At 57.9% G+C, this 27,776-nt stretch overlaps 11 protein-coding genes across 11 annotated transcripts; 6 read left to right on the top strand and 5 right to left on the bottom strand.

Annotated features, from left to right (window-relative positions):
- Positions 1 to 1,929: 1,929 nt before the first annotated feature.
- WHR41_08505 (uncharacterized protein) lies at positions 1,930 to 4,107 on the bottom strand (the record flags this gene model as incomplete). The annotated part of the gene is made up of 2 exons (XM_069377109.1): positions 3,402 to 4,107; positions 1,930 to 3,341 (listed from the first exon to the last, which is right to left on the bottom strand). Exons 1-2 carry the CDS (start codon positions 3,805 to 3,807, stop codon positions 1,930 to 1,932), a joined length of 1,818 nt encoding a protein of 605 aa, XP_069226142.1. The 5' UTR covers positions 3,808 to 4,107.
- A 430-nt stretch (positions 4,108 to 4,537) lies between these two features.
- Positions 4,538 to 7,164, top strand: gbeA (1,4-alpha-glucan-branching enzyme). Its single transcript, XM_069377108.1, has 4 exons — positions 4,538 to 4,788; positions 4,837 to 6,199; positions 6,250 to 6,880; positions 6,940 to 7,164. Exons 1-4 carry the CDS (start codon positions 4,710 to 4,712, stop codon positions 6,964 to 6,966), a joined length of 2,100 nt encoding a protein of 699 aa, XP_069226143.1. The 5' UTR covers positions 4,538 to 4,709; the 3' UTR covers positions 6,967 to 7,164.
- A 647-nt stretch (positions 7,165 to 7,811) lies between these two features.
- Positions 7,812 to 8,462, top strand: WHR41_08503 (uncharacterized protein; the record flags this gene model as incomplete). The annotated part of the gene is made up of 1 exon (XM_069377107.1): positions 7,812 to 8,462. One exon carries the CDS (start codon positions 7,812 to 7,814, stop codon positions 8,460 to 8,462), a length of 651 nt encoding a protein of 216 aa, XP_069226138.1.
- Positions 8,463 to 8,766: 304 nt separating this feature from the next.
- Positions 8,767 to 10,222, bottom strand: adk1 (adenylate kinase). The gene is made up of 3 exons (XM_069377106.1): positions 9,860 to 10,222; positions 9,596 to 9,803; positions 8,767 to 9,524 (listed from the first exon to the last, which is right to left on the bottom strand). The coding sequence occupies exons 1-3, from the start codon at positions 10,014 to 10,016 to the stop codon at positions 9,074 to 9,076; spliced, it is 816 nt and encodes a 271-aa protein (XP_069226139.1). The 5' UTR covers positions 10,017 to 10,222; the 3' UTR covers positions 8,767 to 9,073.
- A 295-nt stretch (positions 10,223 to 10,517) lies between these two features.
- Positions 10,518 to 11,988, top strand: WHR41_08501 (uncharacterized protein). Its single transcript, XM_069377105.1, has 2 exons — positions 10,518 to 11,253; positions 11,309 to 11,988. Exons 1-2 carry the CDS (start codon positions 11,171 to 11,173, stop codon positions 11,982 to 11,984), a joined length of 759 nt encoding a protein of 252 aa, XP_069226140.1. The 5' UTR covers positions 10,518 to 11,170; the 3' UTR covers positions 11,985 to 11,988.
- An 834-nt stretch (positions 11,989 to 12,822) lies between these two features.
- Positions 12,823 to 14,888, top strand: WHR41_08500 (uncharacterized protein). Its single transcript, XM_069377104.1, has 2 exons — positions 12,823 to 14,265; positions 14,327 to 14,888. Exons 1-2 carry the CDS (start codon positions 13,073 to 13,075, stop codon positions 14,676 to 14,678), a joined length of 1,545 nt encoding a protein of 514 aa, XP_069226141.1. The 5' UTR covers positions 12,823 to 13,072; the 3' UTR covers positions 14,679 to 14,888.
- A 784-nt stretch (positions 14,889 to 15,672) lies between these two features.
- Positions 15,673 to 18,488, top strand: WHR41_08499 (uncharacterized protein). Its single transcript, XM_069377103.1, has 2 exons — positions 15,673 to 17,742; positions 17,804 to 18,488. Exons 1-2 carry the CDS (start codon positions 16,413 to 16,415, stop codon positions 18,166 to 18,168), a joined length of 1,695 nt encoding a protein of 564 aa, XP_069226108.1. The 5' UTR covers positions 15,673 to 16,412; the 3' UTR covers positions 18,169 to 18,488.
- A 188-nt stretch (positions 18,489 to 18,676) lies between these two features.
- Positions 18,677 to 21,781, top strand: WHR41_08498 (uncharacterized protein). The gene is made up of 5 exons (XM_069377102.1): positions 18,677 to 19,176; positions 19,256 to 19,386; positions 19,453 to 20,005; positions 20,064 to 20,826; positions 20,881 to 21,781. The coding sequence occupies exons 1-5, from the start codon at positions 19,042 to 19,044 to the stop codon at positions 21,522 to 21,524; spliced, it is 2,226 nt and encodes a 741-aa protein (XP_069226109.1). The 5' UTR covers positions 18,677 to 19,041; the 3' UTR covers positions 21,525 to 21,781.
- Positions 21,782 to 22,246: 465 nt separating this feature from the next.
- Positions 22,247 to 22,852, bottom strand: WHR41_08497 (uncharacterized protein; the record flags this gene model as incomplete). The annotated part of the gene is made up of 1 exon (XM_069377101.1): positions 22,247 to 22,852. The coding sequence occupies one exon, from the start codon at positions 22,850 to 22,852 to the stop codon at positions 22,247 to 22,249; it is 606 nt and encodes a 201-aa protein (XP_069226112.1).
- Positions 22,853 to 23,890: 1,038 nt separating this feature from the next.
- On the bottom strand, positions 23,891 to 25,681 carry WHR41_08496 (uncharacterized protein). The gene is made up of 4 exons (XM_069377100.1): positions 25,490 to 25,681; positions 24,486 to 25,397; positions 24,264 to 24,426; positions 23,891 to 24,186 (listed from the first exon to the last, which is right to left on the bottom strand). Exons 1-4 carry the CDS (start codon positions 25,575 to 25,577, stop codon positions 24,090 to 24,092), a joined length of 1,260 nt encoding a protein of 419 aa, XP_069226113.1. The 5' UTR covers positions 25,578 to 25,681; the 3' UTR covers positions 23,891 to 24,089.
- Positions 25,682 to 26,333: 652 nt separating this feature from the next.
- WHR41_08495 (uncharacterized protein) lies at positions 26,334 to 27,479 on the bottom strand (the record flags this gene model as incomplete). The annotated part of the gene is made up of 1 exon (XM_069377099.1): positions 26,334 to 27,479. One exon carries the CDS (start codon positions 27,477 to 27,479, stop codon positions 26,334 to 26,336), a length of 1,146 nt encoding a protein of 381 aa, XP_069226110.1.
- Between the last annotated feature and the right edge of the window lie 297 nt (positions 27,480 to 27,776).

Below are 27,776 nucleotides of genomic sequence, written 5' to 3'. Positions count from 1 at the left end.
CCCCTCAAAAAAAATAGAAATAAAAATTAAACCCCCAACCCTCACCCCATCACGAAGAACGACGCACACGTCGAACCACCCTTGGCAACAACACTCCAAGATGCGTCCCAAAAGCCCCCAAAAACGCCGCGCCCGACAAGTCGATGATCGCTACATCTGCCCAAGCACGCGCAGGACTGGAAGCCGGAGATCTCGGTTCCAGATAAGTCTTGCTGACGGCTTCGCTGAAGTAGAAGTGGCCGACGAGGATGTGTGCGATGACCGCGCCGCAGAAGAAATTCGCCCAGGACCAGTCTGCTTCCAGTAGGGGGGACAGCAGCGCGAGGAAAGCTGCGAGGGTGAGGGCGCTGAGCATGGTGGGTGTCGATGGTGAAAGGGCGGTTTCGTTGTGAGGGTTGTTGAGGTGGTGCGCCTGTTTTGGTTCGAGGATGGAGTGGAGTTTCTCTTGTGATTCTCTGCTTTCGGATCGGAGTGAGTGATCATACTTGACACATTCGAGTCAGGATGGGTCTGGTAGGGTTAGGGTTGGGGTCCATGGTTCCACTCTTTGTGTGGTTGGGAGGTAACATCCCATTCCGGTGATCGTCTTGTCTGGATTGGAAACCTCGTGCGCGGTAATGACTATCTGCAAAGTACGAAGAGTTTGTTGTAGCTGAGACTGGTTGGAGGACAATACCCAACTACACCACCTCATCTCCATCTCTCGTCGTCGAACTCCGTTCCTACCCCGGAGAACTCTCCGCTCTATCGCCCTCTCAAAACGCCCCATGATCGGCATTTCGAGATGAAGATGTCGCGAATCCGCAGTAGTGAGGAGGGAAATGGTGAGAGAAGCTAATGTCGGTGTCCCTTCTTCGTTGCGGAGATCGTTGTTGGACGTGTGTACGCCAGTACCACAACGGAAGCGGCGAGTCTGGTACCCAGTGTGGACAGTATGAGCGTCTAAGAAGAGAGATGTCGTTTGGTTACCGAAAGCTTCCATATCGTACGGGCTACATCTATCTACCTATTAGCATGAGTATTCGAACGGTATGGTATCAAAACTCAATTCCGATCTCAAAAAGGCGTAGATGTGCTTATGGAACGACGATGTCCACCCACCCACCGCATGTCGCACAACAACGACCAATAATTCGAATATCGAATGCTCCCGCCTCATTCGAGGCATCCCGTCCCTAGGCCGGAAAATCCGTGATCAAAACCCCAACGTCCGTGACCTTCAACAGACACCCCACGTCCCAAAGAACACACTCCCGCACCACCCTTCCCCCCTCGCCTCCCCCATGTGGCCTCCAACGATCCAAAAAAAAAAAAAAACACCAAAAAAGAAAGGTCTCATTGAGCTTAGAATAGGAATAGCCGAAGGTGGGGCTCGAACCCACGACCTTGAGGTTGATCTCTTCTGTCGTCACCAGACGCATGCTCACGTGCCGGAGGCCCGTGAGTGAAAATCGCCGGTGCTGTGTAAGAGCCACACGCTCTACCGATTGAGCTACCCCGGCAAGGGTCTCTGATTGATGGGAAGGGGAGGCGGCGGCGAGGGTTAAGAGCCTAGGGAGCGTTGGGGGCGGGTTGGTGGCGATGGGAGGAGTTTTTTTCCGGGACCGTTCGGGTCGATGGGCCGGGTTCCGAGTTGAGCCGAGGTTTGGCCGGGGGTCGAGGTGTTCGTGGTGGTTGGAGTTGGGGAGGGAGGAGGAGACGGTGGTGGTATCGATGGGAGGGATAATTGCCGTCGTCGAGGGGTTTCCGTTTGTTGGCCAATTGTTACGGGGGCTACTGGATTGGCGTTCATGCTTCCAGTCTCCAGTCAGGAGGACGATACTCGTGGGAATCAAAGGCGTCGGCGATGCAGATCCGGATTGCTCGTGAAGTGGAATCCTATGAGGTCGTTGGTCTGGATCGACGAGGCAAGTCGACTTCACCCTTCCCTTAAAACCCCGCCGCCGTAGCCTTCTCCCGATACTCCTCGAACGTCCTCGCGGCGCCTCCACGAGAATTATTCCTCGCTCTCTTCTCCATCTCGCTCTCGCCATTCCCCTCCTCCCTCCGCCTGCGCTCCTCCCACTCCTCCTCTTCAGCCGCAATGGCCGCCTGGAACTTGGCCTGCTGCCCGCGGCCAAAATAGACCGCGCCGGCCTTCTTCTCGGCGACGGCCTCGGTGACGAGGACGAACTTGATGCTCGACCCGGGCGTCTCGAACATGGCGTCGGCGAGCAAGCGCTCCATGACGGTGCGAAGGCCTCGGGCGCCGGTGCCCATCTTGGAGGCGGTGGTGGCGACGGCGCGGAGCGCGGGGGAGGTGAAGCGCAGATCGATGGAGGAGAGGTGGAAGAGCTGCTCGTACTGCTTGAGGAGGCTGTTGCGGGGCTCGGTGAGGACTTTGACGAGGGCTTCGATGTCGAGGCTGCTGAGGGCGCAGGAGAGCGGGATGCGGCCGACGAGCTCCGGGATGAGGCCGTACTTCTGCAGGTCCTGGGGCTCGACGAGGTCGAGCGTGTTGTAGGTGCGCTTGGAGGATTTGGCGTCCTTGCTGGGCGCGAAGTAGGGGAGGTGCTGCTCGAAGAGCTCGTCTTCGCCTTCGAGGAGGGTTTCGTGCGCGGCTGTGTCGGAGGAGGAGGAGCCGGGTGCTGCGCGGACTGTGGCGCCGAAGCCGATGCTGCCTTTGCTGATGCGGTCGAGGACCATCTTGTGGAGGCCGTTGAAGGCGCCGGCGCAGATGAAGAGGATGTTGTCCGTCTTGACGTTGTAGACTTCGCCTTTCTGAGCGCCGCCTGAATTCTGCTGTCCCATGTTGTTGTTCGACAAGGGGCTGTTGGTGGGATATCCTGAGCTGTTACCGCCTCTGTTGGATCCTCCACTGCCTCGCTCTTGTTTGGCTTGGATTTGCAGCGTCGTGCCCTCGATGATCTTAAGCAGTGATTGCTGCACTCCCTCTCCGCTGACATCCTTTCCATGGCTGACCTTGGCCGTCGCGATCTTGTCGATCTCATCAAGGCAGATTATACCACGCTCGGCTTTCTCAACATCGTAGTTGGCAGCTGCCAGTAGCCGTTGCACGCACACGTCCGCATCTTCACCAATATATCCAGCTTGGGTAAACGGGGTGCAGTCAGAGATGGAGAAAGGAACTTGTAGACTCCGAGCAAGCGTCTTGACCATCAATGTCTTTCCAACACCGGAGGGTCCCAACAACAGGATGTTACTCTTATCGATGGTCAGAGGACTCTGATCAAGCAAGGGAGAAGGCTGAAAGCCGCTCGGCTCCGGCTGCTTAGGTGCTTGCTGGTCTACAGGCGGCCAGGTGTTGACATGCACTGTCGCCTGCTGGCCTGGGAACTCGTCTTCGAAGTCTTGAGTCAGCGAGGGCACGGCTATGCCTCGTTTCAACTCTCCCTCTTTACCTTCGACTGGGTGTCTGTATCTCATCCGCCGCCGTTCCTCCTGCGCGGCTAGCTCTTCCTCTTCCTCATCGCGGCGCTGCAACTCTTGAATCCGCTGGTAGTGGTTGTAGACTGCCGTTGCGAGAGTCTTCTTCGCGCGCTCTTGCCCCACGACGAATTGATCGAGATGTTGCTTCAGAAGAGTGGGAGTGATGCGCGGAGCGCCAATGTTGCTCGCATCGCGCAGAGGACCTTCGGTTGGTCCGCCTGCCTCGTACACACCGGTATACGGTTGATTCGTGAAATCCGATCGATTGTAGGTGCTGGGACGCCTGATCGAAGTGCTCAAGTGTCTTCGGAATATATATGAGATGGCGATGTACGAGCGCCGGGCCTGCGGCGAAACGGTGGCTGTCACGGCGGGCATGACGGAACGTCTACATGCAGGACGTGTTGACAAGGTGGTGTCTCGTGCCAGACGAGACGATGGCCGGACGACACAGTGATGAGGCTCAATCAGCTGTGTTATCTAGAGAGCACGAGATCAGTGTCGCGACCGATGGATGCGCCTCCGGTGTCGCAAGTGGCATGGCATCATGGTTCCTGAGCACTGGCCGAGAGCTGTTGACACCCCGCCTCCAGCTTGGGGAAAGGGCCGATTGGTGAAGGTTGGCAGGGAAAGCAAAAGCGCCTCACAGCTGCAATGCATGCGGCTATGCACGTCCAGGTTGACTGCACCCAGCCGCATGAATTGAAGGCGAGAAGAATACTGGCGATAGTAGGGCCGTCGCCACCGCTACAGCAGACAGGCAGCGTGGTAGCGCGGGTCGCGGACGGGGTGAGACCGCTGAGGGCGTCGCTGGCGTCTCTGGGGCGGGCTGCAGGCGGTTGGTGGCAGTAGCGCGGTGGGGCCGACAGCAGGCAGCGCGACGCGGGCAGCTGGGGCAGACGTGGCAGAGCTCACGGCGATTGCGATGAGACGAGCTTGACGAGAGCTCAGGCAGCCTGGGGCGTCGCGAGGCTGAGGTGGCCCGCAGCCAGACGACCAGGCCCAGCCAGTGCGCGGCGGGGCAATGCCAATCGCCGCAGGCAAGCCATCTGGCGACCTGCGCGCCGCCGTCATAATGCTGCTGCTGCTGCTGCTGCTCTGCGGTTGCTGTACAAGAGCGTAGGTGTCTGCTCTCGACGTTCTGCTGCCACTTCTCCTCCTTCACCACTGCATACCCTTCCTCCGTGCGCCTCTCGAGCTGGTGCTGCTGTCTGCGAGAGCTGTCGACCTCACAAACCTTACCGCGCCCGACCTCCACAATCCACAGCAACGTCACCGCCATGGATCCTCTCAACCAGACCTCCGAGAACAGTGTGCAGAGCGCTCCGGCGAACGACGAGATCCCCACTGACGGCACCGGTAAGCACAACCACACTCTCACTGCATTGCCTCGCTAACAATCCCCAGGCGTCGTCCGTCTCGACCCTTGGCTCGAGCCCTTCTCGGGCGCCCTTCGCTCGCGCTACTCCAAAGCCCAACAATGGATCAAGAAGCTGGACTCCGACGAGGGTGGACTGGAGAAGTTCTCACGCGGCTATGAGCGCTTTGGCTTCAATGTCGCACCGGACAACACGATCACATACCGAGAGTGGGCTCCTAACGCCCTCCGCGCATACCTGATTGGCGACTTCAACGGCTGGAACCGGGATAGCCATGAGATGAAGAAGGATGCATACGGTGTTTTCGAGATCACACTCCCGCCTGTCAATGGGCAGCCTGCCATCGAGCACGACAGCAAGCTCAAGATCAGCATGGTCGTACCCAACGACCACGCCAGAGCTGAGAGGCTTCCTGCTTGGATCAAGAGAGTCACACAAGACCTGAACGTGAGCCCGGTATACGATGCTCGTTTCTGGAACCCTCCTACGCAATACCAGTGGAAGAACCCTCGTCCGCCGAAGCCTCTCAGCGCTAGGATCTACGAGGCTCACGTTGGTATCGCCAGCCCCGAGCCCAAGGTTGCGACGTACAAGGAGTTCACTCAGAACGTTCTCCCTCGCATCAAGCACCTTGGCTACAACGTCATCCAGCTCATGGCTATCATGGAGCACGCATACTACGCCTCGTTCGGCTATCAGATCAACAGCTTCTTCGCTGCCAGCAGCCGCTACGGCTCTCCCGACGATCTCAAGGAGCTCATCGATACTGCTCACGGCATGGGCATCACGGTATTGCTCGACATGGTTCACTCGCACGCGTCGAAGAATGTCCTTGACGGGCTGAACATGTTCGACAACTCCGATCACCTTTACTTCCACGAGGGCGCCAAGGGCCGTCACGAGCTCTGGGACAGCAGACTGTTCAACTACGGCCACCACGAGGTGTTGCGCTTCCTACTTTCAAACCTACGCTTCTGGATGGAGGAGTACCGCTTCGATGGCTTCCGCTTCGACGGTGTGACCTCCATGCTTTACAACCACCACGGCATTGGCACTGGTTTCAGCGGCGGCTACCACGAGTACTTCGGCCCTAACGTGGATGAGGAAGGTGTGGTGTACCTCATGCTTGCCAACGAGATGCTACACAACCTTTACCCTGATTGCATCACCATCGCGGAGGATGTCAGTGGCATGCCGGCATTGTGCATCAAGCTGAGCCTGGGTGGAATAGGATTCGACTACAGACTGGCTATGGCAATTCCGGACTTGTACATCAAGTGGCTGAAGGAGAAGCAGGATATCGATTGGGACATGGGCAACTTGGTCTTTACACTGACCAATAGGCGCCACGGAGAGAAGACGATCGCATACGCCGAGTCACACGATCAAGCGTAAGTCATCATAGTACCTCAAACGCTGGACCATTACTGACACTCCACAGCCTCGTCGGTGACAAAACCCTCCTCTTCTGGCTTTGCGACGCCGAAATGTACACCAACATGTCCACCCTGACCGAGTTCACGCCCGTCATCGAGCGCGGCATGGCCCTGCACAAAATGATCCGCCTGATCACCCACGGCCTCGGCGGCGAAGGCTACCTCAACTTCCTCGGCAACGAGTTCGGCCACCCCGAATGGCTCGACTTCCCGCGCGAGGGCAACGGCAACTCCTTCCACTACGCGCGGCGCCAGTTCAACCTGCCGGACGACGACCTGCTGCGCTACAAGCCGCTCAACGAGTTCGACAGCAAGATGCAGTGGACTGAGGAAAAGTACGGCTGGCTGCACAGCCCGCAGGCCTACGTCTCGCTCAAGCACGACGGCGACAAGGTCATTGCGTTCGAGCGCGCGGGCTTGCTGTGGATTTTCAATTTCCATCCCAGCAGCAGTTTTACGGATTACAGGGTTGGTGTTGAGGAGGCGGGGACGTATAAGATTGTGTTGAATACGGACTCCCCGCAGTTCGGTGGCTTGGGCAGGATTAAGGAGGACCAGCGGTTTTTCACGACGGATTTCGCGTGGAATGAGAGGAAGAACTTTATCCAGGTGTACATTCCCACCAGGACGGCGATTGTGAGTCTTTTTTCTGGATCGTAAATCGATCAGCGAGCCTTGTGCTAACTCCATCCCAGGTCCTCGCGCTGGAACAAACCCTCTAGATCACGCTCGGACAAGATTTTTGACAGACGTGACACCTTCATCCGCAGACGGCGGGGCACGTGCCGGGCGAAATAAGAACAGATTGACTGAAAAATGCCACCCTTCCCTCGTCGCGAACAGTCGCGCTCCAAGGCGGCACAAACTGGCACCTTAATGTACAGCTTTCAGAGCGAGGAAATGAAATAATCAACACTAAATTTGCCCCCTCTCACTTCACAACACCCGGCGCATTGCGTAGTCCCCCCATTTCCCGGCCATATGGCATCTCTCACCGGGTACAGCCCTCGCACGACTGGAGGTTTCCCGTTTCCACCCCCCTCCTCTCCCAACCGTGCTTACGATCACGCGTGGTCCACAACGGCGGCTGCGCTACGCACGCGAGGTCGAGACCAGACCCCAGACCCCGCTTTGGCAGGCGTGCGGGGGAGTCTGTTCGTGCTGTGAAGAGGGACGAAACTCAAATTGCGGACGTCGCTTCGATAGCTTGCAAAAGCAACGGCTTGCGCCCGGGTATAGTGGGCCGACTGATGAGACGGGTAGGGACCAGGGTCGGGAGGGTTATAAGAATCCTTGTTCTTGCTGGGGCCCGGGAGATCGGTTTTGGGAAGGGTGATTACTGAGATCTTTTCATCTGGAAGACGTTTACTTAGTACTGCTGCGCCTTGAGACTTGTACGGGACCTCGGATACCTAGCTTCGAACACTTGGAATAACAGAGCCGTCGCGGAGCGCCTGGCATTGCGCCTGGAAATACCAAGACGAACCCTGTCGTCTACCCACTGCCCGGGACCAAAAACACTCCAACTCAACCATCCATCCAACAACCACACCCACAAGACCCCAAAATGGCCTCCCTCGACCTCCACCTCGACCCCTGCACCGTCAACTCGCGCAAAGTCCTCGCCGCCCTCGCCCACCTGCAAACGCCCTACACCCTGCACAAAATGTCCTACTTCGCCGGCGACCACAAAGCCCCCTCCTACCTCAAAATCAACCCCTGCGGCACCGTGCCCTGCGCCGTCGTCGACAGCTCCCTGACGCTGACCGAATCCAACGCCATCATCCTCTACGCCGCCGAGCTCGCCGGCGACACCCCCGCGTACCCGCGGGACGCCAAGAAGCGCGCCGACATCCACCGCTGGCTCTTCTGGGAGGCCAGCGTCTGGTTCGCGAGCTGCTACGTCTACCTGGTGCAGAACGTCGCGGCGCCGCTGCTGGGCGGGCGGCCGGACGCGGAGGTCCTGAAGGCGCAGGAGCCGCGCTGGAGGGAGCTGGCGGGCGTGCTGGAGGGGCGGCTGGCGGAGACGGGGAGCTGGATTTGTGGGCCGGATGTCACGGTGGCGGATCTGAGCGTCGCGGCGAGCGTGCATTTGTGGCGGAAGCAGAGGTTTTCGATGCAGGATTTTCCGCAGGTGCAGAGGTGGATTGCGGATGTGGAGGGGTTGAAGTGTTGGAGGGAGACGCAGGGGGCGGTGGATGAGGCGCTGGGGGGTTGAGGTGGGAGGGGGGAAGGTGTGGTGGTGCTGGGGTCTGAGATTGCCTGGGTTGGATGTGGGTTTGGTTGGTCTTGTTAGTTGTGGCGTTGGTGTTGTCGATGTGTTTGCAAGTTGGATACTGGAACCTGCGTAGCTCTTTCAAGTTGGGTCCATAGCTGTATCTGAAGTCTTGACCCAATTCGAGCGTGTCTCAACCACCTCGCTTCCTCATCCTAATCCAAACTCTACGTTTGGCGAAGTTTTGGAGCTTCTGCTCGTTTGCCGTCTCTGGCTCCGCGAAAATTCCATGCACTTTTAATCGTAAAGGGTAACAGTAAATGCTTTAATTCTTCGCATATGTTACAAAAGTCTTCTCAGCGCTCAGATACTTTCTATACACAGGTTGGAGAATTAAAACCTAACTTCGTTTCATATGTGCGCGCGGTCCTGCACTGGACTCACAGGGGGCGCGCTGTCATCCCACAACAACACGATCCCAATCCAATCGCCATTTTTCAGAGACACCCGTCCGTCTCCGAGTTCATCACAGCCGAGAGGCTCCGTCCCATTCTTTCTATGAGCGTCCTCCTCTCACTTGCGGCTGGTTTGCAGTATCAACAAAGGAAAATTGTTTACTTCGAGATGCCGATCTTGCTCAGTAGGCTGCTGGGCTGGGCGTCCTTCTCGAAGATGTTCAGCATGTTCTTCCAGACCTGGCCGGGCTCCTGCGAGGCGTCGATCTTCTTCCAGATACCGGTCTTGCGGTAGTAGTCGACGACGGGGCCGGTCTGCTCATGGTAGGTGCCAAGGCGCTTGCGGAGGGTGGCCTCGTTGTCGTCGGAGCGCTGGATCAGGGGCTCGCCGGTCACATCGTCGGTCATGCTGGCCTTGGGCGGGTTGAAGATCTTGTGGTAGGAGCGGCCGGAGGCAGGGTGGACGAGACGGCCGGTGATACGGGCAACGAGCAGCTCGTCGGCGATCTGGAGCTCAATGGCGTGCTTGAGCGGCTGCTTCTTGGCGATGAGCATGCCGTCGAGCTTCTCGGCCTGGGGGACGGTGCGAGGGAAACCGTCAAGGATGAAGCTGAATTTTACGTGTTAGCAAACTCCGTGATTGATAATTGTGCTACGCCGCAGCTCTTGACATGACCATACCCGCTCTGGCACTCCTTGTTGTTGTCCAGCTCGTTCTGGATCATGTTGATCATGATCTCGTCCGACACCAGCTTGCCCTCATCCATGATCTTCTTGGCCTGGCGACCGAGCTCGGTCTTAGCGGCAACCTGCGCGCGCAGCATGTCACCGGTGGCCAGGTGGCAGGCGCAGTACCTCTCCTTGATCTTCGGGGCCTGGGTGCCCTTGCCTGGCGCAGGGGTCAGTAAACAGCGAACAGCCATTGTCGCAAGGGATGGTACTTACCGGCACCGGGAGGGCCAATGAGGATCATGCGCATGCCATCGACGGCAGGCTTGGGGGTGCTGTCCGGCTTGCCAAACTTGCCCTCCAGCTCGTGGACTCGGTTCTCCAGCGAGGTGATGTGGTTCCTCAGCTGCTCGACGATCTGTTCGGACGACATGGTGACTGATGTGGACGCGCGGGAATGACCTGACCGAGGCGATGCGAATGGACGGAGGAAGAGGAGTGGAGAGTGAGGTGGTGAGGGTGGAGGGTGGATGCGGTGGTGATGGGGAAATCTGTCTTGCGCGACAGGATATCGAATGCGGTTCGGGCTGGGAGCTGCAGCTTTCGCCGACAGCGCCGACGTTTCCTCGGAAAACGTTTGCTTGGCCTTTTGCCCGGCGCGGGAGGTACGTACGCTTGCAGGCCAGCCAAACACCCGCCCGTTGGTGCGGGTCGATCTGAATCAGATGAACTGCTGACTACGGCGTGTCCGTGCGACAGGTAATATATAAATACGGCATGTCTCCCTCGTACCGTCGTTCGGACATGGATTGTTGTCAGGCTGTGTGTCTCTGGACGACGTTTTTGCCGGAGCACTTGCCGAGGCTTGCATTTCTCCATCCCTCGCGGGCGCCATGTGCAGGGAGATGGTCTCGCTCAGCGGCAGTTTCGGAGACGCATTGATTGCAGCTTGATCATGTAAACTCCTGGGGAACAAATGACATACATATGGAAATTCCCCGACATCCGAATCACCGGATTTTCGTTCGTCCCCTTTTTGATCGATAAGATGCAGCATCAGAACATAAGATACTCTGAAGGGCGGATGGACTCTGAGGTCTATACGAGCGACCGGTGATCAATGAGCTGTATGCCTTTTTGGGTGCAGCTTCGGCCACGACGTATGAATGAGCGCTCTCTGATCGTTGCCGGATGAATCTACAAAATGGTCTTCGCCACGCCGTAACATGGCCACTGCTTGTGGTTCCGCAGCTGGAGCGCCTTGGTTAAGGAGGACCCAGTGCAACATGTTACTAACTGATCCTCGTTAAACGGATAGCATCAGCGCTGAGGGTAACACAAAATCAATAACCAAAAAACCAACTTGATTCGTACTCGCAAAGTCACGATGCTTTGTGATGGCAATACAGCGTCTTCCACGCTGACAGCGCAGCTGACAATGACAGAGGCGTGCCTGCCTTTCCATGAGAGAAGACTTGGACTTGCCCTTCTTTGGTGGCAAGGGACCTTCAATGCTTCCCAACCGTTTCGCACAATGCGCCTCCATCTCATACCACGCTTTTCTGCCAGATCGCAACCGACATCCTCATGTCCTCTACCGCGCCCATGATCCATAGTATGGCCACGCGCCGGCCGGACAGCTCTAGCGTCAAGAGAGCGACCGAACATTCGTAAGTCCACGAGAGACCACTCCTCGTCTTGGACCTAGACTGACAATTCTTCAAGGCGCTCGCCCAGCCCTTTTCGCACTCGACGTCACCGTCGTTCCTACACCATCTCGGCACCATTGGGAACCAGAGTCAATGCATTTCCCAGCCCATCTGGCCTCCCACCAACGCCATCAGGCAAGGATTCACCGGTGTTCGGCAAAGAGAATGCTTCACCTATCCGTCCAACTACCTCGAGCTCAGCACCTCTTCTGAGCAAGCCTCAATTGGCCGGGTCACCGACTTCGCCAAAGCGTCCTAGAATCTTCCACACCACTTCAATCTTCAACGATCGCTTTCTTGACTTGCCACCACTGCCCGACACTTGGACCACGCAGCACGACAGAGCCATCTGCCTGTTGGACTCTCGAAACTACTCGCACGCCGCCATCGTCGCCAAACTACGTAGAGTCTTCCCCGAACTCAGAGGGACTTTGACGCCGTTGATGATCGACAAGCGCTTGAGGATCCTAGACCAGAACATCGAGCTCGACTACTGGCGCATCAGCAGCCGCGCCATCTGTACGCCTCCCAGGCCGGAAAGAGATTTCGGCACGCAGACGTCAGACACCACGCCGACCAAAGCCGCGAAAGGTGGCCGCTTCATGGGTTCGTTGCTTGAGAAGTACTTGAATCCGCGCAAGCTGACGCAGGAGCTTGGGGTTGGCCGCAAGAATTATATTGAGAGGTTCTGAGGCGAAGTTCGCAGACTTCGCGGTAATGTTTAGTGTAGGAGGGCAATTGGAGCTGTACATACTTCTCTGAGGCAAATGGCAATGTGGTAGTTCTTTTCAAGCGTGCATATGGATGGATGGGATCGTCAACTGCTTGATGCATTGGCTGACACAGGGCTATGAAGTAACTGCTCAGAATGGAAGTACCATAGCTTGAGACATAGCATTTGCGATCTCACATTGACCGAGAGAAAAAAATCTATTGTTCTTTCATGCAGAATCCAAATTGACATGTTCATGATTTACTTACTATTCAGCAGTGTAGCAGTCTATTTGCCATACCTTTGTGGAAGTCCGTCATCTCTTTGCGCTGCGCTTCTACCGTCATGCACCCAATTCTCCCTTGATAATCATCAACATCGAGTATTTGCATGAGCAAAGTTGACAGAATCTCCAGTAGGCAGTTTTCAATAGGCAGTTGTCGTTGTGCGTGGATCTTCCCTCTCTTCAACCCCTCAAATCCCAAGCATTTGTGGCTGCTTATCGGCATCCTCGATATGGCAGGAGATAGGGCTCTCTCACCTTGAGCTTTCATCTATCTCTCCTCACAATCGTTGCCGGCGCTGTCACATTGGATGCGTACGCCCGCTGCTCGGCACGATAATTCTATCCACGGAGACTCCCATTCTTGTCAAATATTCTTGACACACAACACGGCGGACTGACACGGGGAAGTCATATTCCTCGCGTGGACCTGCCCGAAAGAGGCAGGTACATGCGAAGCAGGGCGTGAGAGTGTGGAGTAGCAGAACTAGCGCTTCGGCCGACATCTGTAGCTTTGAGAGATAGAAGACACCGCGAAGTATTTGAAGGGCCGCGCCTCCGCACCTGGGCCTCTTGCTTCCCCTCTGACCATCATCTCTCTCTTCGTTCACACAGAATACTCAATCCTTGAGTCTTCCTTTCTTTGCCACCAGAGGTCTCAAGCTCTTATCTCATCAAGCGCAACGAAGCGCGTCATAACTCCATCTTATCCCCGCGTTCTTCATTGAAGTCGCACACTCTTCCCTTCGAACCTCTTACACCGACATCACACAAGTGCCACCGACATGGCCTCCTTCATGCGTTCCGCAGCTAGGCTGCAGCCTGTTCTGCGTGCCAACACTCGCACTGCCTTCACTCGCCGTATGGCTACCCAGAGCCCGCCTCGCGCTGCCTCCGCCGCTGCGGCCCAGCAGACCGTCGCCGATGCCATTGAGCAGCCCTACTTCGCGGACGAGCCCACCGGTCCCGTCATGCGCACTCAGATCCCTGGCCCCGAGGCCAAGAAGGCGATCGCCGAGCTCGACAAGGTCTACGAGACCAGGAGCTTGAACATGATGGCCAACTACCAGGACTCCTTCGGCAACTACATCGCGGACTTGGACGGCAACGTCCTGCTCGATGTCTACGCCCAGATTGCTTCCATCCCCGTCGGCTACAGCAACCCTACCCTCCTCCAGGCTGCCATGAGCCCCGAGATGGCCTCTTCCCTCATCAACCGCCCCGCCATGGGCAACTTCCCCTCCCACGACTGGGCCGAGATCCTGAAGACTGGTCTGCTGCGCGCTGCGCCTAAGGGCCTTGACCAGGTCCTTACTGCGACTGCCGGCTCCGATGCCAACGAGCTTGCCTTCAAGGCGGCTTTCATGTGGAAGAGACAGCAGCAGCGTGGTGGATACGATGTCGAGTTCTCCCAGGAGGACATCAAGACTGCAATGGACAACCAGGCACCTGGCTCCCCCAACATGTCCATCCTGTCCTTCCGCGGCGGCTTCCACGGCCGTCTCTTCGGCTCGCTTTCTTGCACTCGCTCCAAGCCCATCCACAAGCTTGACATTCCTGCCTTCGACTGGCCGCAGGCCTCCTTCCCCCAGCTCAAGTACCCGCTTGAGCAGCACGCTGAGGAGAACGCTCGCGAGGAGCAGCGCTGCCTTGACGAGGTCGACCAGATCATCTCTACCTTCCACAACCCGCCCGCCGCCATCATCGTCGAGCCCATCCAGTCTGAGGGTGGCGACAACCACGCTTCCCCGGCCTTCTTCAAGGGCCTTCGTGAGATCACTCGCAAGCACAAGGTTCTCATGATCGTCGACGAGGTCCAGACTGGTGTTGGTGCCACCGGCAAGTTCTGGGCTCACGAGCACTGGGACATGCAGGACCCGCCCGACATGGTCACCTTCTCTAAGAAGGCCCAGGCCGCTGGCTACTACTACGGCAACCCCGAGCTCAGGCCCAACAAGGCCTACCGCCAGTTCAACACGTAAGTCTAATCCACTTCTGCTAGTACGTCACCACGAAACAAGTGCTAACACAACCTCTAGCTGGCTCGGTGACCCCGCTCGCGCCATCCTCTTCCGCGCCATCCTCGCTGAGATCGAGAGCAAGAACCTCGTCCAGAACACCGCCGAGACCGGTGACTACCTCTACGCCGGCCTCGAGAAGCTCGCCAAGAAGTTCCCCAAGGACTTCCAGAACCTCCGTGGCAAGGGCCAGGGCACCTTCATCGCCTGGGACTCGCCGCGCCGCGACGAGCTCCTCAAGAAGGCCAAGGGCTTCGGCATCAACATTGGTGGCTCTGGCGCGGAGGCTGTCCGCCTCAGGCCCATGCTGATCTTCCAGAAGAAGCACGCCGACATCCTCCTTGAGGGTCTTGAGAAGATCGTCCAGGCATGAAGCGGTCACGATGGGAATAATTGGACGATGTGAATGATTGAATTTCTGCTTGTTGTTTATGGTATATCTCACGCAAGACGGCGATAATGGATCGTACTTGCTCCTGCATGGCGTTGTGGATTAGGAATATGGCTGGGCGAGCCCGAGGGCAAACCAGCGAAATAGTGATTACACACGGGAACGAATCTCACAAAAAAGCCATTCTGAACGCTTCTCTGCCAAACCGTAAATGGAATATTTATCCAGTGCCCTCACGTGTGCCATCCACGCGACAGCGCGAGCGTGTCCGATGATGGCCAGCAGTAACATGAATAATGCCAACACGCGTCCCCCACTCACGCCCCGGCCGGGGTCGTATTGCGGTGCTCACATGAACATAGCTAGCAATACTAGGCAGTAGGGAGTCGGCTCAGCAGCGGCTAAAAGTGCTCCCAGAGTCACGTTGGCTTTGGTTCTGCAATTGGCTTGGCCTGGCCGCTGCAGTGCGCGGTAATTGTGCATAGGCGGGCTGGCGATACTGCAAGGCAACAGAACGCAGCCGCCGACGATCGGCCAGGGTGATTTTGTTGTGTACGGGAAAAGTGTTGATAAGGTGCCGCAGAGGCTTTTCGAAGATCGCTCGGGCAGGAAGGCCAGAGGGTCCGGTCGTCGAGCCTTTACCGCACTCAGGGTTCGCTATCGCTCCAAGGCCCCCGGCAAATGCGTGGTCGGACCCACCGGGCGGGAGCGGCGCCATCAACGTCGCCTCGCTCGCTCACCACGCTGGGGGGACTAGGGACAGCTTAGACTTCGACCTTGACAGAACACCAGCTGCCCTCACCACGCGATCCCGTCGCCTCCCACGCACCGTCTGGCCCGCCCGGCAGCTCAATGCCCCCCTCGTTCTGACTCCCACGTGCCTTGCATCGCCTGCAGCCCATGAGCAGCATCCCGCCCGCTGTGACCTCCCGCCAGCCAGCCAGCACCCCCCAGCCCACACGCACCGCCAGCCCGAGCGACACCGCCGCCGAGTGGATCACACGCGCCGCCCACTCCACCCCCGGCTATCAGTCACCTAGGCCCGCCGGCTGTCGTCGTCTAGCAGGGTAGAGCTCTGACGCACCTCGACGCCGTCCTACACACACCTACCTCTTCGTGCCTTGCCCATCCTCACCGCCGGGTCCCTACCCGCATTCCATCCCAACGGCGCTCTGCTTTTCTTAGCACCGCCGCCCACACCACCACCTCCATTGCGGGAGAGGGTCCGCTACAGCCCCGACCACCGCCAAGATTCCGTTCACTATCGGCAGCAACAGTACACGAAAGCCCGCCAACATCCCCCTGCACACCCTCGGTTCCTCCTCCCGCCGCTCCCACCGCGAGAGCTTCGACGAAAAGTACGGCGACCGCGCGCGCCTGCGCCGCTCCGGCTCCTACTCCGAGACAGACGACGACGACGACCGCTCCGACTTCTCGCTCTGGAGTGACACGGGCGATCTCGTCGACCAGCTTGCCGACGAGGACCCGCTCGCCGGACGTGTACGCGTGAGCGTCGACGACCCTCAGAGCTCGCACCACCGAGGCCGCGGCCACCAGAAGAGGGTGCGATACGCTTCTCGGAGCGCGAACAACGAGAAGGAAGGCCAGCACACCGGACGCTTCGCCAGCGTTCCTAAGAGCCCCAAGGACATCCCCATCCCGGAGCCTCCGCCCAGAAGACTCAACTGGGGCGAGAAGCTCCTAGCCGCCGCCCTCATGCCCGCCGCAGATGGACCCTCCCGTATGCACGGGTTGCACGGGAAGAAGCTGATCTACTTCCTGTCGATTTTCGTCTCGTTAGGCGTCTTCCTCTTCGGATATGATCAGGGCGTCATGTCGGGCCTCATCACGGGCCCGTACTTCAAGGACTACTTCAACCAGCCTTCGAGGGCCGAGATCGGAACCATGGTAGCTATTCTTGAGATCGGTGCTCTGATCGCCTCGCTCGTCACCGGACGGATAGGCGATGTCATTGGCAGGAAGAAGACCATTCTATATGGTGCCCTCATTTTCGTTGTTGGAGGAGCTTGCCAGACATTCGCCACGGGCATGCCCATGATGATGCTCGGGAGAATTATAGCTGGTCTCGGCGTGGGCGCTCTCACTACGATTGTGCCCGTCTACCAGTCGGAAATCTCGCCTCCGCACAACAGAGGCAAGCTGGCGTGCATCGAGTTTTCTGGCAACATCTTCGGCTACATGGTCAGTGTCTGGGTCGATTACGGCTGCAGCTATATCAACAATGACTGGGCATGGCGTGCGCCGCTTTTCATGCAGGTCATTATGGGATCCCTTCTGGCCGTCGGCACTTTCCTGGTCGTGGAGTCGCCTCGCTGGCTGTTGGACAATGACCACGACGAGGAAGGCATTGTAGTGATTGCCAACTTGTACGGCAAGGGTGACATTCACAACCCCAAGGCGAGAGATGAGTACCGCGAGATCAAGATGAACGTCCTCCTGCAGCGCCAGGAAGGCGAGCGCAGCTACTACGACATGTTCAAGCGCTACTACAAGCGTGTCTTCATCGCTATGTCCGCCCAGGCTCTCGCACAGCTGAACGGCATCAACGTTATTTCCTACTATGCGCCTCTGGTCTTCGAGCAAGCCGGTTGGGTCGGCCGCGACGCTATCCTGATGACCGGCATCAACGGCGTCACCTACCTCATGTCAACCGTCCCGCCCTGGTACCTCGTAGATCGTCTCGGTCGTCGATTCATCCTGCTCTCTGGCGCGGCTGCCATGATCATCTCGCTGTCCGCGATCTCGTACTTCATCTACATCGACATCAAGCTCACGCCGACCCTGGTCGTCATCTTCGTCATGATCTACAACGCCTCGTTCGGTTTCTCGTGGGGTCCGATTCCCTGGCTCTACCCACCGGAGATCCTGCCGCTCAGCATTCGCGCGAAGGGTGCCAGTCTGTCGACTGCTGCCAACTGGTCGTTCAACTGGCTCGTGGGCGAGATGACGCCGATTTTGCAGGATGCTATCAAGTGGCGGCTGTATTTGGTTCATGCGTTCTTCTGCGCTGTGTCTTTTGTTGTTGGTAAGTCTTACAATGTGTCCATGTTCTAGATCTGAGTTGAGCTCTCGCTAACATGATCCAGTCTGGTTCATCTACCCCGAAACCGCCAACGTCCGCCTCGAAGACATGAACTCCCTCTTCGGCGACGCCACGACAATGGCTCCCACCCCAGAGACTCTCGCGGAAGCAGAATCCCTCTTCTCCGGCAACCGCTCGCCCGTTCCCTCGTTCCGTCTGGGCGAGGGCGAGTCCAACGTCGACCCCAACGTGCCCGACCTCGACATCGACCCGCCCGCCGTCGAGATCCAGGGAGGCAAGCCGGTCCTCAGCAAAGACTCGGAGCGCGAAGAGGGCGTCGGCGGCTGGATCAGCAACCTCGTCAAGAAGGGCGACGCGAACGGTGGAGGTAGTGGGAAGTACCGACAAGTGGGGCAAGACGACGAGTAAGAGAGAAAGAGAGAAAGAACGAAAGAGAAAGGTTTGTCAAGTGCGTGTCGCGTGTGTGTCTGTGCATCTGTGAGCGTTTTTGTTTGTTTCCTCGAAGGAAAATGCATGGTTATCTGGGCCTGAAGCTCTCGCGGGTTATCGAATTGATCTTTCCCTTCCCCCCTTTTGAGATATAGAGACGGGTTGGTTGGCCTTTGATGCTCGCAGCCTGATGTATAGATACTTGCGGGGCGCGGGCGATTTTTTAGTAGTATGCCCTGGGCCTGGTACAGAGGAAACAGCACAAATTACTTCAACGTACAAAATTATCTTGCTGAAAATGCACAATCACCATAACTGAATTCACCACCACGTGACTTTGTGCTCTTCACGTGTCCGCCTCGAAAGTCAGTCAAGGACACGTTTTGATCGCGGGTCGCGCAGCCTTGCATAAGCGCGACAGAAACGCTGGAAATAGACCCCTTGCCCTGCCCGGCCCGCGCTAGGAGGCAGCTTAGCTGGCCATTCGAGGCGTCCCGCTAGTTTACGACGTTCCAGCTGTCGCTGCCGGCGACGACGAAGCCGTCGAGCTCACGATCTCACCACCGGACTGCATAGTGCAGCGCGAGGCTTTCTCGTCACGTTCTCTTCTTCCTTCTTCCACCCTCTTTCAGCCGCTCCTGGCGCGATCGGGTGTTGAGCGTTTACCTTACACGCGCCGCTGCGGATTTCTGGGGAAGGGAGATCGGAGGACTACTTTCGATACCTTGGGCGCGAATCGCGATTGCATCTGGCCAAAATACGATCTGACACCGATTTGTGTCTTCTCTCGACCTTCGACGGTTCGAATCTCATCCCGCAACAAACCGAGCGAACTGGCTCCAGCTCTCAGCAATGGCGGTCCGCGATGAAGCCGTCACCACCGGTGCGGACACGACGGGCGACATGAGGAAGAGGAACGCAGGGCAGGCGACGAAAGCGAACGGAGGACAGACGGCTCAGGATGTGAAGGAGAAGTCGAAGCAGAAGGTATGTTTGCACGGGACAAGATGACCACACGTTCGGATGGGATTGGCGGGGGGCTGACAATTGGGTTTCCGTTTGGCAGACGAGCTCCTTCATCGATGTCTTGGACGAGTACGAGTTTCTGATCGCGCCGCTGGTCTTTACTGCGCTGGCGTTCTTCACGCGCATGTGGAAGATCGGCCTGTCGCCGATCGTTACTTGGGATGAGGCTCAGTATGTTCCTTCTCGCTCTCATGGGAGACCATGAAAGGAATTGACATCTAACAATGCGTACAACAGCTTCGGCAAGTTCGGCTCCCACTACCTCAAGCGCGAATTCTACTTCGACGTCCACCCTCCCCTCGGCAAGATGCTCGTCGGCCTCTCCGGCTACCTGGCCAACTACAACGGCTCCTTCGAGTTCAAATCGGGCGAGACCTACCCGGAAGAGCTCAACTACACCTTCATGCGCCTGTTCAACTCCGCCTTCGGCGCCCTCTGCGTCCCGCTCGCCTACTTCACCGCGAAAGAGCTGCACTTCAAGCGCCCGACCGTCTGGCTCGTCACGGCTATGGTGCTGTTCGAGAACAGCTACACGACTATCAGCAGGTTCATCTTGCTCGATAGTATGTTGTTGTTCTTCACGTTTACGACGGTCTTCTGCTGGAGCAAGTTCCACAACCAGCGCCACGACAGCTTCTCGCCTGAGTGGGGGTTCTGGCTCTTCTGCACGGGCGTCAGCATTGGATGCGTCTGCAGTGTCAAGTGGGTTGGTATGTTCGGTACCGCGCTTGTTGGTATTTACACGATTGAGGATCTGTGGAACAAGTTTGGTGATCTGAAGATGCCGAAGGTGAGTTTTCGAAGATGCCTTGCCGAAAGTGAGACTCGTTTGTCTAATGCTGTTGTAGGTCGAGCTTGCGGCACACTTCGTCTTCAGAGTGATCGGCCTGATTGTCATCCCTCTCATTGTCTACCTTTTCTCTTTCTACATTCATTTCCTCATCCTGGAGAACAGCGGTCCCGGCGACGCGCAGATGTCTTCTCTTTTCCAGGCCAACCTCAGGGGCACTGAAGTCGGCAAGGACAGCCCTCTGGAGATTGCCATTGGCTCTCGCGCAACCCTTAAGAACATGGGCTACGGTGGCGGACTTCTGCACTCTCACGTCCAGACCTACCCCGAGGGCTCTACTCAGCAGCAGATCACTTGCTACCACCACAAAGATGCCAACAACGACTGGTTCTTCTACCCCAACAGGAACCAGCCGGACTACAACTCCGAGGACCCCGAGATCAAGTACGTCGGCAACGGCGATGTCATCCGTCTCATCCACGCACAGACCGGCCGCAACCTTCATTCTCACCAGGTCGCCGCTCCTGTGACCAAGGCTGACTGGGAAGTCTCCTGCTACGGTAACCTCACCATCGGTGACACCAAGGATCACTGGAAGGTCGAAGTTGTGGATGATGCTTCGTCTAGGGATTACTCGAAGCTTCGCACGCTCACAACTTCCTTCCGTCTTAGACACGTCGATCTTGGATGTTACCTCCGCGCTGGCAATGTCAACCTGCCGCAGTGGGGTTTCAAGCAGATCGAGACGACTTGCGTTAAGGAGAACAAGCCTCGCGATGTCTACACTCACTGGAACGTCGAGTCGCACTGGAACGAGAAGCGTGAGTTCCCTTTCCCTTCCCCTGCACCTAACAATCACCACTAACACCTCCCAGTCCCTGCAAGCGACCCCGGCTCCTACAAATCCCCCTTCTTCCGCGATTTCGTGCACCTCAACGTCGCCATGATGACATCCAACAACGCTCTCGTCCCCGACCCCGACAAGCAAGATGACTTGGCCTCCAAACCCTGGCAGTGGCCGCTGCTCAACGTCGGCCTGCGTATGTGCGGCTGGGACGACCACATCGTCAAGTACTTCCTGCTCGGCAACCCGCTCGTCTACTGGGGCTCGACGGCCTCCCTCGCCGTCTTCGCCGCCATGCTCGCCTGGTACGCGATCCGCTGGCAGCGCGGCTACGACGAGCTCACCTACGCCCAGCTCGACCACTTCCACTACTCCGGCATCTACCCCGTCCTCGGCTGGTTCCTGCACTACCTGCCCTTCGTCGCCATGGCCCGCGTCACCTACGTGCACCACTACTACCCCGCGCTGTATTTTGCGATCCTGTGCGCGGGCTTCTGCGTCGATTGGTACACGCGCGAGCTGAGAAAGGGCGTGCAGTGGGGGATTTTTGCCCTGCTGTATGTCGCTGTCGTCGGGCTGTTCTGGCTTTTCAGGGCGTTCAGCTTTGGTATGGAGGGCAGCCATACGCAGTGGAAGCACTTGAAGTGGTTGCCGACGTGGCGGATGACTGATTAGGTTGGTCGTTCGCTGGGAGTGAAGGGAGAAGGAGAGTGAGACCTCATCTTATTTGGTGAAAGGTCTTGTTGTGACGACCAGGAGCAAGGCTGGCTCTTCGCGTTGAGGGAGGGATATGGCGCCACGAACGATTTCCTCCACCTCAACCTTCTGTTCGCTTTCCTTGGTTTTCTATTCGGCTCGGGCCCGGGAAACTTGGTAGCTATTAGAAAGCATGTATTATCATATCATCTCATTTTTTTCGTCGAATCAAACAATCATCCTGTTCTGGGCATCGATCAAAACGTCAAGCCAAGTAGGATTGATTCGCTCTTGGTACAAACCATATCACTGTCCGTCAGACTACCGAAGCTTGCAATATGCGTGACACCCATAGATATTCTGTCAGTAAGAAGGGAGTCGAGCAACGGTGGTTCTAAATGCAATGCGGCCTATCTGTCTATGTTGCCAGTCTATTCTCCACATGACATATATGGCCTTTCGACTCGCTCAACCCAGTACATCATTCTCGTGTACAAATCATGTCAAATCACGCGAGTCGAGCAACATCCACCCGCACAGGATCCAAACGACTAAAAAGCGACACAGTCAAAACGAAGAGAAAATAGACAGACAAACAAAGAAAAACCTTAGCAAGACGCAGGACAGCACCACATCGACATCGACACCAACACCAACACCCACCCACCCCCTCCCCTCCCCTCCCCATCCCCCCTCCCACATCACAGCCCCTCCCTCAACCCCCACATCTCCCCGACCCTCCCCACCTGCCCCGCCGTAAACCCCTCATAGCACGCATCCGTCGAATAATCCATCCAATTATGCACGCTATCCCCCCCCTCCAGCCCGGGACAACTATCCTTCCCGACCGGACACCCGTCCGTGCTCTCGCTCTGCGCCGGCGTGTCGTCGACCAGATCCCCCTCCCCACTACAGTCGTACCCTTCGAAAACGTGCAAGAGCCCCAGCCAGTGGCCCGTCTCGTGCGCCGCCGTCCCGCCCGAATTGTAGCCCTCGATCGAGCCGCCCGGCAGCGTGCCGGCGGCGATGTTGCAGCCGTCCGAGGCGTAGAGGGCGCGCGGCGAAGCGGGCGGCAGGCGCGAGGGCAGCGTGCAGGTGCCCAGGATGCCGCCCGCGAGGTCGGAGTGGAAGTAGAGGTTCAGGTCGGCGTAGGAGCCCGCGCGGAGGGCGAATTTGAGCTCGTCCATTGCGGCGCCCTCGGCGAAGGCCCAGGCGTCGTTGGTTGTGAAGGAGGTGTTGACGTGGTTGATGGTGATGCCGATGGGGTTGTAGGCCGCGTTGAGGGCGGCGGCTTGCGCGGATGCCATGGCGGGGGTGACGGTGGAGGCTTTGGCGGCGGTGGTGATGATGTGGAAGTAGGCGTTTATGGTTAGGGGGTTGGGGAGGGTGCGGCGGGGGCGCGGGCGCCGGCGGCGCGGGAGCGGGTTTTGGCGTGCAGGGCGCGGGCGAGGTGTTTGAAGGCGGCGGTGGCGTTGGTGTCGTCGTGGGCGGCGCAGGCGTGGCGGCGGTAGATTTTGGTCGTTTGGGGGTCGAGGAAGTGGGTTGCGTTGAGGGCGGAAGGGGGGAGGGGTTTGATGGGTTGGGTGTTGCGTGCGGCGTTTGTTAGGGTCGCGAGGGCCGCGAGGGCGGCTAGGAGGATGGTGCTGCGCATGGCAGGGAGGGATCTAGATCTATGAGGCTCTGCTCGTGGTGGATGGTCGTCTCAGGCCCCTGCAGCAGCGGCGGGAGAGGCGCTTCCGTGGAATGCGGTATTGGGTCACCACGTGGAACTGGCGCTCATCAGGAATGCTGGACGTGATTGGCTTGGTGGGTTTTCTTTTCGTCGTATCTGTATTGACGGCAGCAGCCAGTAAGGCGGCAGACGTCGAGATCGATCCGATCGCCCCCCAGCAGCGCCATACTGCTATATAACGAAACCATGCGATTCGCCCCGGAACCGCTGACCTGGGAGCAGTCCTTTGCCCTCGGAGAATACGTCGACGTTTGCGTCCCGGCCCAGTGGCCCCTACAAGCGGGGATGAAACGACAACAAAGAGTGCCCTGTCCCCGCGAGTCGTCTTCGAGGCAAGGCTACCCGGTCTGCGTTCCAGAGTCTAGGCCTTTCCTGTCGTCATATGAGCGCGGTGCTTCAGCCATCGCGTGGCACTCTGAATGGACGTGCCGTGGGCCGGCGTCTTTTCTTTGGCTTAGCAAGGTTGGTGTGTTGGGAAGAGAAAGGGAAGGAGATGCTCGGGGTGTAGGTCAGCGGTGCTGGGGCAAAGGAGGAGCTGAGACAGGGCAGACAATGCGTTGGAGAAGAGGCGTCGTCTGGACGTCGGAGATACGATCGTGAGGGTGTGCTGAGATGGTCAAGGAAGAGATCTAATGTCTGGATGTACATACGTGACGCCAAGGCTCCGCTCAATTGCCCCCTAATCTTCGCCTCGATCGATGCCGGGCCTAGGAAAACGCCATGAACGCCTGAATCTCAGAAACGCTGATAATGGAGGAAATGATTCAACAATAAATTCATTTGGGTACGTCGGGAGAGGAAGGAGTGAGCGCCTATGCCCCTTCTCCAGGTCGCCCGCTGCGGCCGGTTGTAGTTGCCGTGCTCGGCTGGTCTGTGTTCCAACTGAGATAGCTGTGGTCGCCGAGTTTCCTGCATTGTTTCGCCACCGGTCAGTGATCGTTCTTTGTGGGAAATTACACCCAATGATGACGCGAGTAAATGCTAACCTTGGCTTGATCAGATGTGTCGCGGTGAAGAGAGCTCCAAGCACGATGCAGAGCCCACCGACCACCACGTAAGCGATGCCGAGGAAGGGGTTCTTGCCTCCCATGATGGTTCGTGTGGAGAGAAGGATGGACTTCGTTCCGTCGTAGCTGTTGACGGGGAAATCTGCAAGATGCCACGTCAGCGCCTCACCCACTTGTTTCTTCAATATCCATCCCACTCACAGTCGTAGACATCAACCTGATACCTGCCAATCTCCATGGCCCTGGTATCGTTCCTGCGCGCGAGCTTGCTGAAAGTCGGCAACCCGGCCGTCCTCATCCAGACCTGGAACGCCTCGTCCGTGTGCAGATCCGGGTAGGGGAACGTCTCGTTGTACACGGGGTACTTCTCCCTCCAATACATCGGCGGCACGACCGATCCGTAGGGGTAGACGTCTGTGGTCACCGTCTTGTACAGCTCCTTGTCGCTGTCCCACGCGATGCTCGTGTTCTTCATGTCGTAGGTGTAGTTGCCGCTCTCGCCGGGCCAGTTGAGCGCCAGCGGCGGGAAGATGGTGTCGTTGAAGAGCGAGTTCGCGATCAGGCCGCAGGGGTAGTAGGGCTTGCCGTCCTCGCCCAGCTGCAGCGGGTCGCAGTCGCTGCCGTCGATGTCGGACGCGGAGCGGTACTCGCCGTTCAGCTGCTGCATGTCGAAGGACTTGACGTAGCGGCGGTGGTTTTGGTAGAAGTTGGTCAGGCGGTAGTAGAGGAGGACGGGCGGGCTGAGCACGTCTGGCACGTGGAATTGCATGCGGCAGACGGGGGTTGTGACGTTGGTCGTGCCGCCGTAGCTGATGTATTGCGTCTCGCGGCACCAGGTGGGCGCGTCGTCGGCGCTGACTTCATTGCGGAAGGAGTAGGAGACGGCACTCGTCGGGATTGGGTTGAAGTTAGTGCCCTGCGCGTTGCAGGCGGGCGCGGTGGCGTTGCAGTGCGAGTAGTCGATCGAGAGCTCCTGAACCTTGGCGCTGGCGTACAGCAGCAGGCCGCCGATGGGCGCGAAGATGATGCCCACACCGAAGAGCAGCGGCAGGACGGTCTTGGGCGTGAGGATGGGCTGCCAGGCTTTCAAGCGCTGCTGGCGGAAGGCGGTATCTGTGTTCCATCTATCAGTCTTCTGCCTCACTTTCTTTCCATGCTCAATGCGCCGGGTCGGCGTTCGGCGGGAGGGATGTGTTCTCGCGTACTCGGCGGCCTCCTGCTCTTCTGCTTCTTGTCCGGCTCCTCGTTCTCCCGTACGCTGCTCGAGTCGGTGTGCTCCATCGTTTGCGACATGGCCCTGTCCGGTGCGTGTGGCCAACGGGAGGGTGGTGGACGGAGGGGGAGGGACGTCGTCCAGCGCGCGCGGCGTCGCAGCTTTCCCAAGCCGCTGGGTGGTTCGTCAGCGCCCGTGTCAGGGTCCGGCTCGTGGCGGACGCTGTCGCGACGGCAGCCCGGCAGAGGCGTGCTGGTAAGTATGGCGACTGCGAATTACGTGGCACATGTGAGATTGAGCAGCGTCGGTAAGTGATCTTGACTGCGACTGCGCCACTCTTGATGACGAGACGACATGTCAGGTGTGAAGGCGGCGGATGTTGGGTATTGGGACAAGCAATTGAGATATGAACAACTGTCATCGTTTCATTCACCGTCGCACCTATCTAACGTATCCAACTGTTGAAAGTGGGTGGGTATCATCTACCATGCCAGATCATGCTATGCAATGGATCCACCCTTCGCTTAACGCCAGGAACAAACACCGAATGGCAAAACAGCGGTTTGCTGTGAGGGGAGTCATGAAAAATGCTGGAGACCGTGAAAACCATGGCCCGTAACAAAAGAAAATCCAAAAAGCAATCCAATCGTGAATAAAAACCAAAAGTCGTGAATGCCCGAAAACGCCTTCGTCAGTGAGTCATCATCAATTCGTAAGGCTGCCGCCTGATCATTCTGATGCGAAAAAATGCCGCCGTGGCTGACGGCAGAGTGAGCGTGCTATGCGGTGTGCTGTATGCTATGCCACAATGCAGGGGTATCGACAAGCAAAGTCGCTCAGAGAAACTTCTCGAAATGCTCGCGGTCGAACCAGCCGGACTTGTCGTAAGCCTCCCACAGCTTGCTGGTCTTGTTTACGTCAATGTTGCACGCCTGTTGTGCGGCCGTCTTGGTGAAGTTCTTGCCCTCGCGGAGACAGCCTACCTTCGCGATGAAGATGCGGCGCTTGTTCGCCAGATATTGTGCGCCGAACAGCTTGAGCTCGGCGGCTGCCTCGACCTCCTGAGGATGCATGAACTGCACTTCGGGATCGGTGCGGAGATCGTTGGGTGAGCCTTTCCACGTCACCTTGAGAGGCTTTGCGCCGTGGTCGAGCGTCGAGGTGGGTGGCGAGTAGTCGGGCAGCTTGGCCCAATCCTTGTCTTCCGCCTTCAGGGGCGCATGCTTCGAGGGCGGTGCGCGTTTGCGTGCTTGAGGCTCGACCGACTGTGACTTTGACTCACGCGGGACAGCGGGAGCTCTAGGCTTGCGCGGCAAAGGGGTAGGCGGCACTGCGACCTTGGCGGGTTTGACTGCCTTGGGCTTGGGAGGAGACTGCTTTGCCTTGGTGATGCGTCCTTCGGAGGGATGGTCGAGAGAGTGCTTGAGAGAAGCGGTGTACGCATCGAGCCGGCCGGTGTTGGCGACAGGAGGCTGCAGCGTGGCATGCTTCTTGGCGCCGTAGCCCGGAATGCTAGACAACTCCTCGTAGCCCATCCTCCAGTAGTCCAAGGCAGGCTGATCGCCGTTGAAGTGGTGGAGCAGTCGAGCGAAGATCTTTTTAGGTTTCGCATTCGTCTTCTCGGGGCTCAGGCTGTCGTTGCGCGGTGCCGTAAAGTCCGAATCTCGTCTGCCGTCATCAAAGAGCGGCGCAGCATTCTCATCTGACTGTGAATGCGAAAACAGTGGCGGGTCGTGTGCGGCTGCGGTTTGCGGCAGGCCAGAGTTGATTGGGGCGAGAGTGACGGGAGTGGAGGTGGTCGGCGACGCCGGTGGCGAGTGAGGAGTGTGAATAGGCGGCAGCTTAGTCGTTCGCCACGGGGTCTGCGCTGGCGAGAGACCCGCATCCTTGGAGAAGTTGGAGAGGGCTGCCTCCTCTGGTGGCGAAAGATAGGGTGGCGGCAGCCGGCGGTCGACGTCCTTTGCCTGAGGAGGCGAGGCCATGTTGGAGGATTGGTGTTGGGGAGAGAGTCGTGAGTCCATGTGTCGTGTGAGGGTGTCGATCGAATGGAGGAAGGCGGCCACAATGGACGGTGGTCGTGGGTATATATGAGAGGGCGGTGGAGACGGATGCCGTAAAGTCCGAGCAGTTGCCAATCGGGGAGGCAACAGGATTGGGTGGACGGAGGGCGAGGATGGCGAGTGGCGGGAGGGCGCGGCGTCAGCAGGAGTGGTGTATTAGTTAGCACGGAGCGAGAGGGAGAAAGGCAAATGCAGGCATAAATGTAAGGCAAGGTGAGA

This window comes from Cladosporium halotolerans (genome assembly GCF_011745625.1).
Source record: "Cladosporium halotolerans strain TM138-S3 chromosome Unknown Sca40, whole genome shotgun sequence".
Classification (NCBI taxonomy): Eukaryota; Fungi; Ascomycota; class Dothideomycetes; order Cladosporiales; family Cladosporiaceae; genus Cladosporium; species Cladosporium halotolerans.
The sequence above is the reverse complement of the archived record's forward strand: the minus strand, read 5'-3'. Positions and strand labels throughout refer to the sequence as shown.

Coding starts and splice junctions, on each gene's coding strand:
- WHR41_08499 (XM_069377103.1), top strand. CDS start 16,413: ATGCCCGCCGCAGATGGACCCTCCCGTATGCACGGGTTGCACGGGAAG. Junction 17,743..17,803: donor CGCTGTGTCTTTTGTTGTTG/GTAAGTCTTACA, acceptor AACATGATCCAG/TCTGGTTCATCTACCCCGAA.
- adk1 (XM_069377106.1), bottom strand. CDS start 10,016: ATGTCGTCCGAACAGATCGTCGAGCAGCTGAGGAACCACATCACCTCG. Junction 9,804..9,859: donor CATTGGCCCTCCCGGTGCCG/GTAAGTACCATC, acceptor CCCCTGCGCCAG/GCAAGGGCACCCAGGCCCCG. Junction 9,525..9,595: donor AACAAGGAGTGCCAGAGCGG/GTATGGTCATGT, acceptor CGTAAAATTCAG/CTTCATCCTTGACGGTTTCC.
- WHR41_08498 (XM_069377102.1), top strand. CDS start 19,042: ATGGCGGTCCGCGATGAAGCCGTCACCACCGGTGCGGACACGACGGGC. Junction 19,387..19,452: donor GTTACTTGGGATGAGGCTCA/GTATGTTCCTTC, acceptor TGCGTACAACAG/CTTCGGCAAGTTCGGCTCCC. Junction 20,827..20,880: donor GTCGCACTGGAACGAGAAGC/GTGAGTTCCCTT, acceptor AACACCTCCCAG/TCCCTGCAAGCGACCCCGGC.
- WHR41_08500 (XM_069377104.1), top strand. CDS start 13,073: ATGGCCTCCTTCATGCGTTCCGCAGCTAGGCTGCAGCCTGTTCTGCGT. Junction 14,266..14,326: donor GCCTACCGCCAGTTCAACAC/GTAAGTCTAATC, acceptor CACAACCTCTAG/CTGGCTCGGTGACCCCGCTC.
- WHR41_08501 (XM_069377105.1), top strand. CDS start 11,171: ATGTCCTCTACCGCGCCCATGATCCATAGTATGGCCACGCGCCGGCCG. Junction 11,254..11,308: donor AAGAGAGCGACCGAACATTC/GTAAGTCCACGA, acceptor CAATTCTTCAAG/GCGCTCGCCCAGCCCTTTTC.
- WHR41_08496 (XM_069377100.1), bottom strand. CDS start 25,577: ATGTCGCAAACGATGGAGCACACCGACTCGAGCAGCGTACGGGAGAAC. Junction 25,398..25,489: donor GAAGAGCAGGAGGCCGCCGA/GTACGCGAGAAC, acceptor GATGGAACACAG/ATACCGCCTTCCGCCAGCAG. Junction 24,427..24,485: donor TCAGGTTGATGTCTACGACT/GTGAGTGGGATG, acceptor GGCATCTTGCAG/ATTTCCCCGTCAACAGCTAC.
- gbeA (XM_069377108.1), top strand. CDS start 4,710: ATGGATCCTCTCAACCAGACCTCCGAGAACAGTGTGCAGAGCGCTCCG. Junction 4,789..4,836: donor GATCCCCACTGACGGCACCG/GTAAGCACAACC, acceptor AACAATCCCCAG/GCGTCGTCCGTCTCGACCCT. Junction 6,200..6,249: donor GCCGAGTCACACGATCAAGC/GTAAGTCATCAT, acceptor GACACTCCACAG/CCTCGTCGGTGACAAAACCC.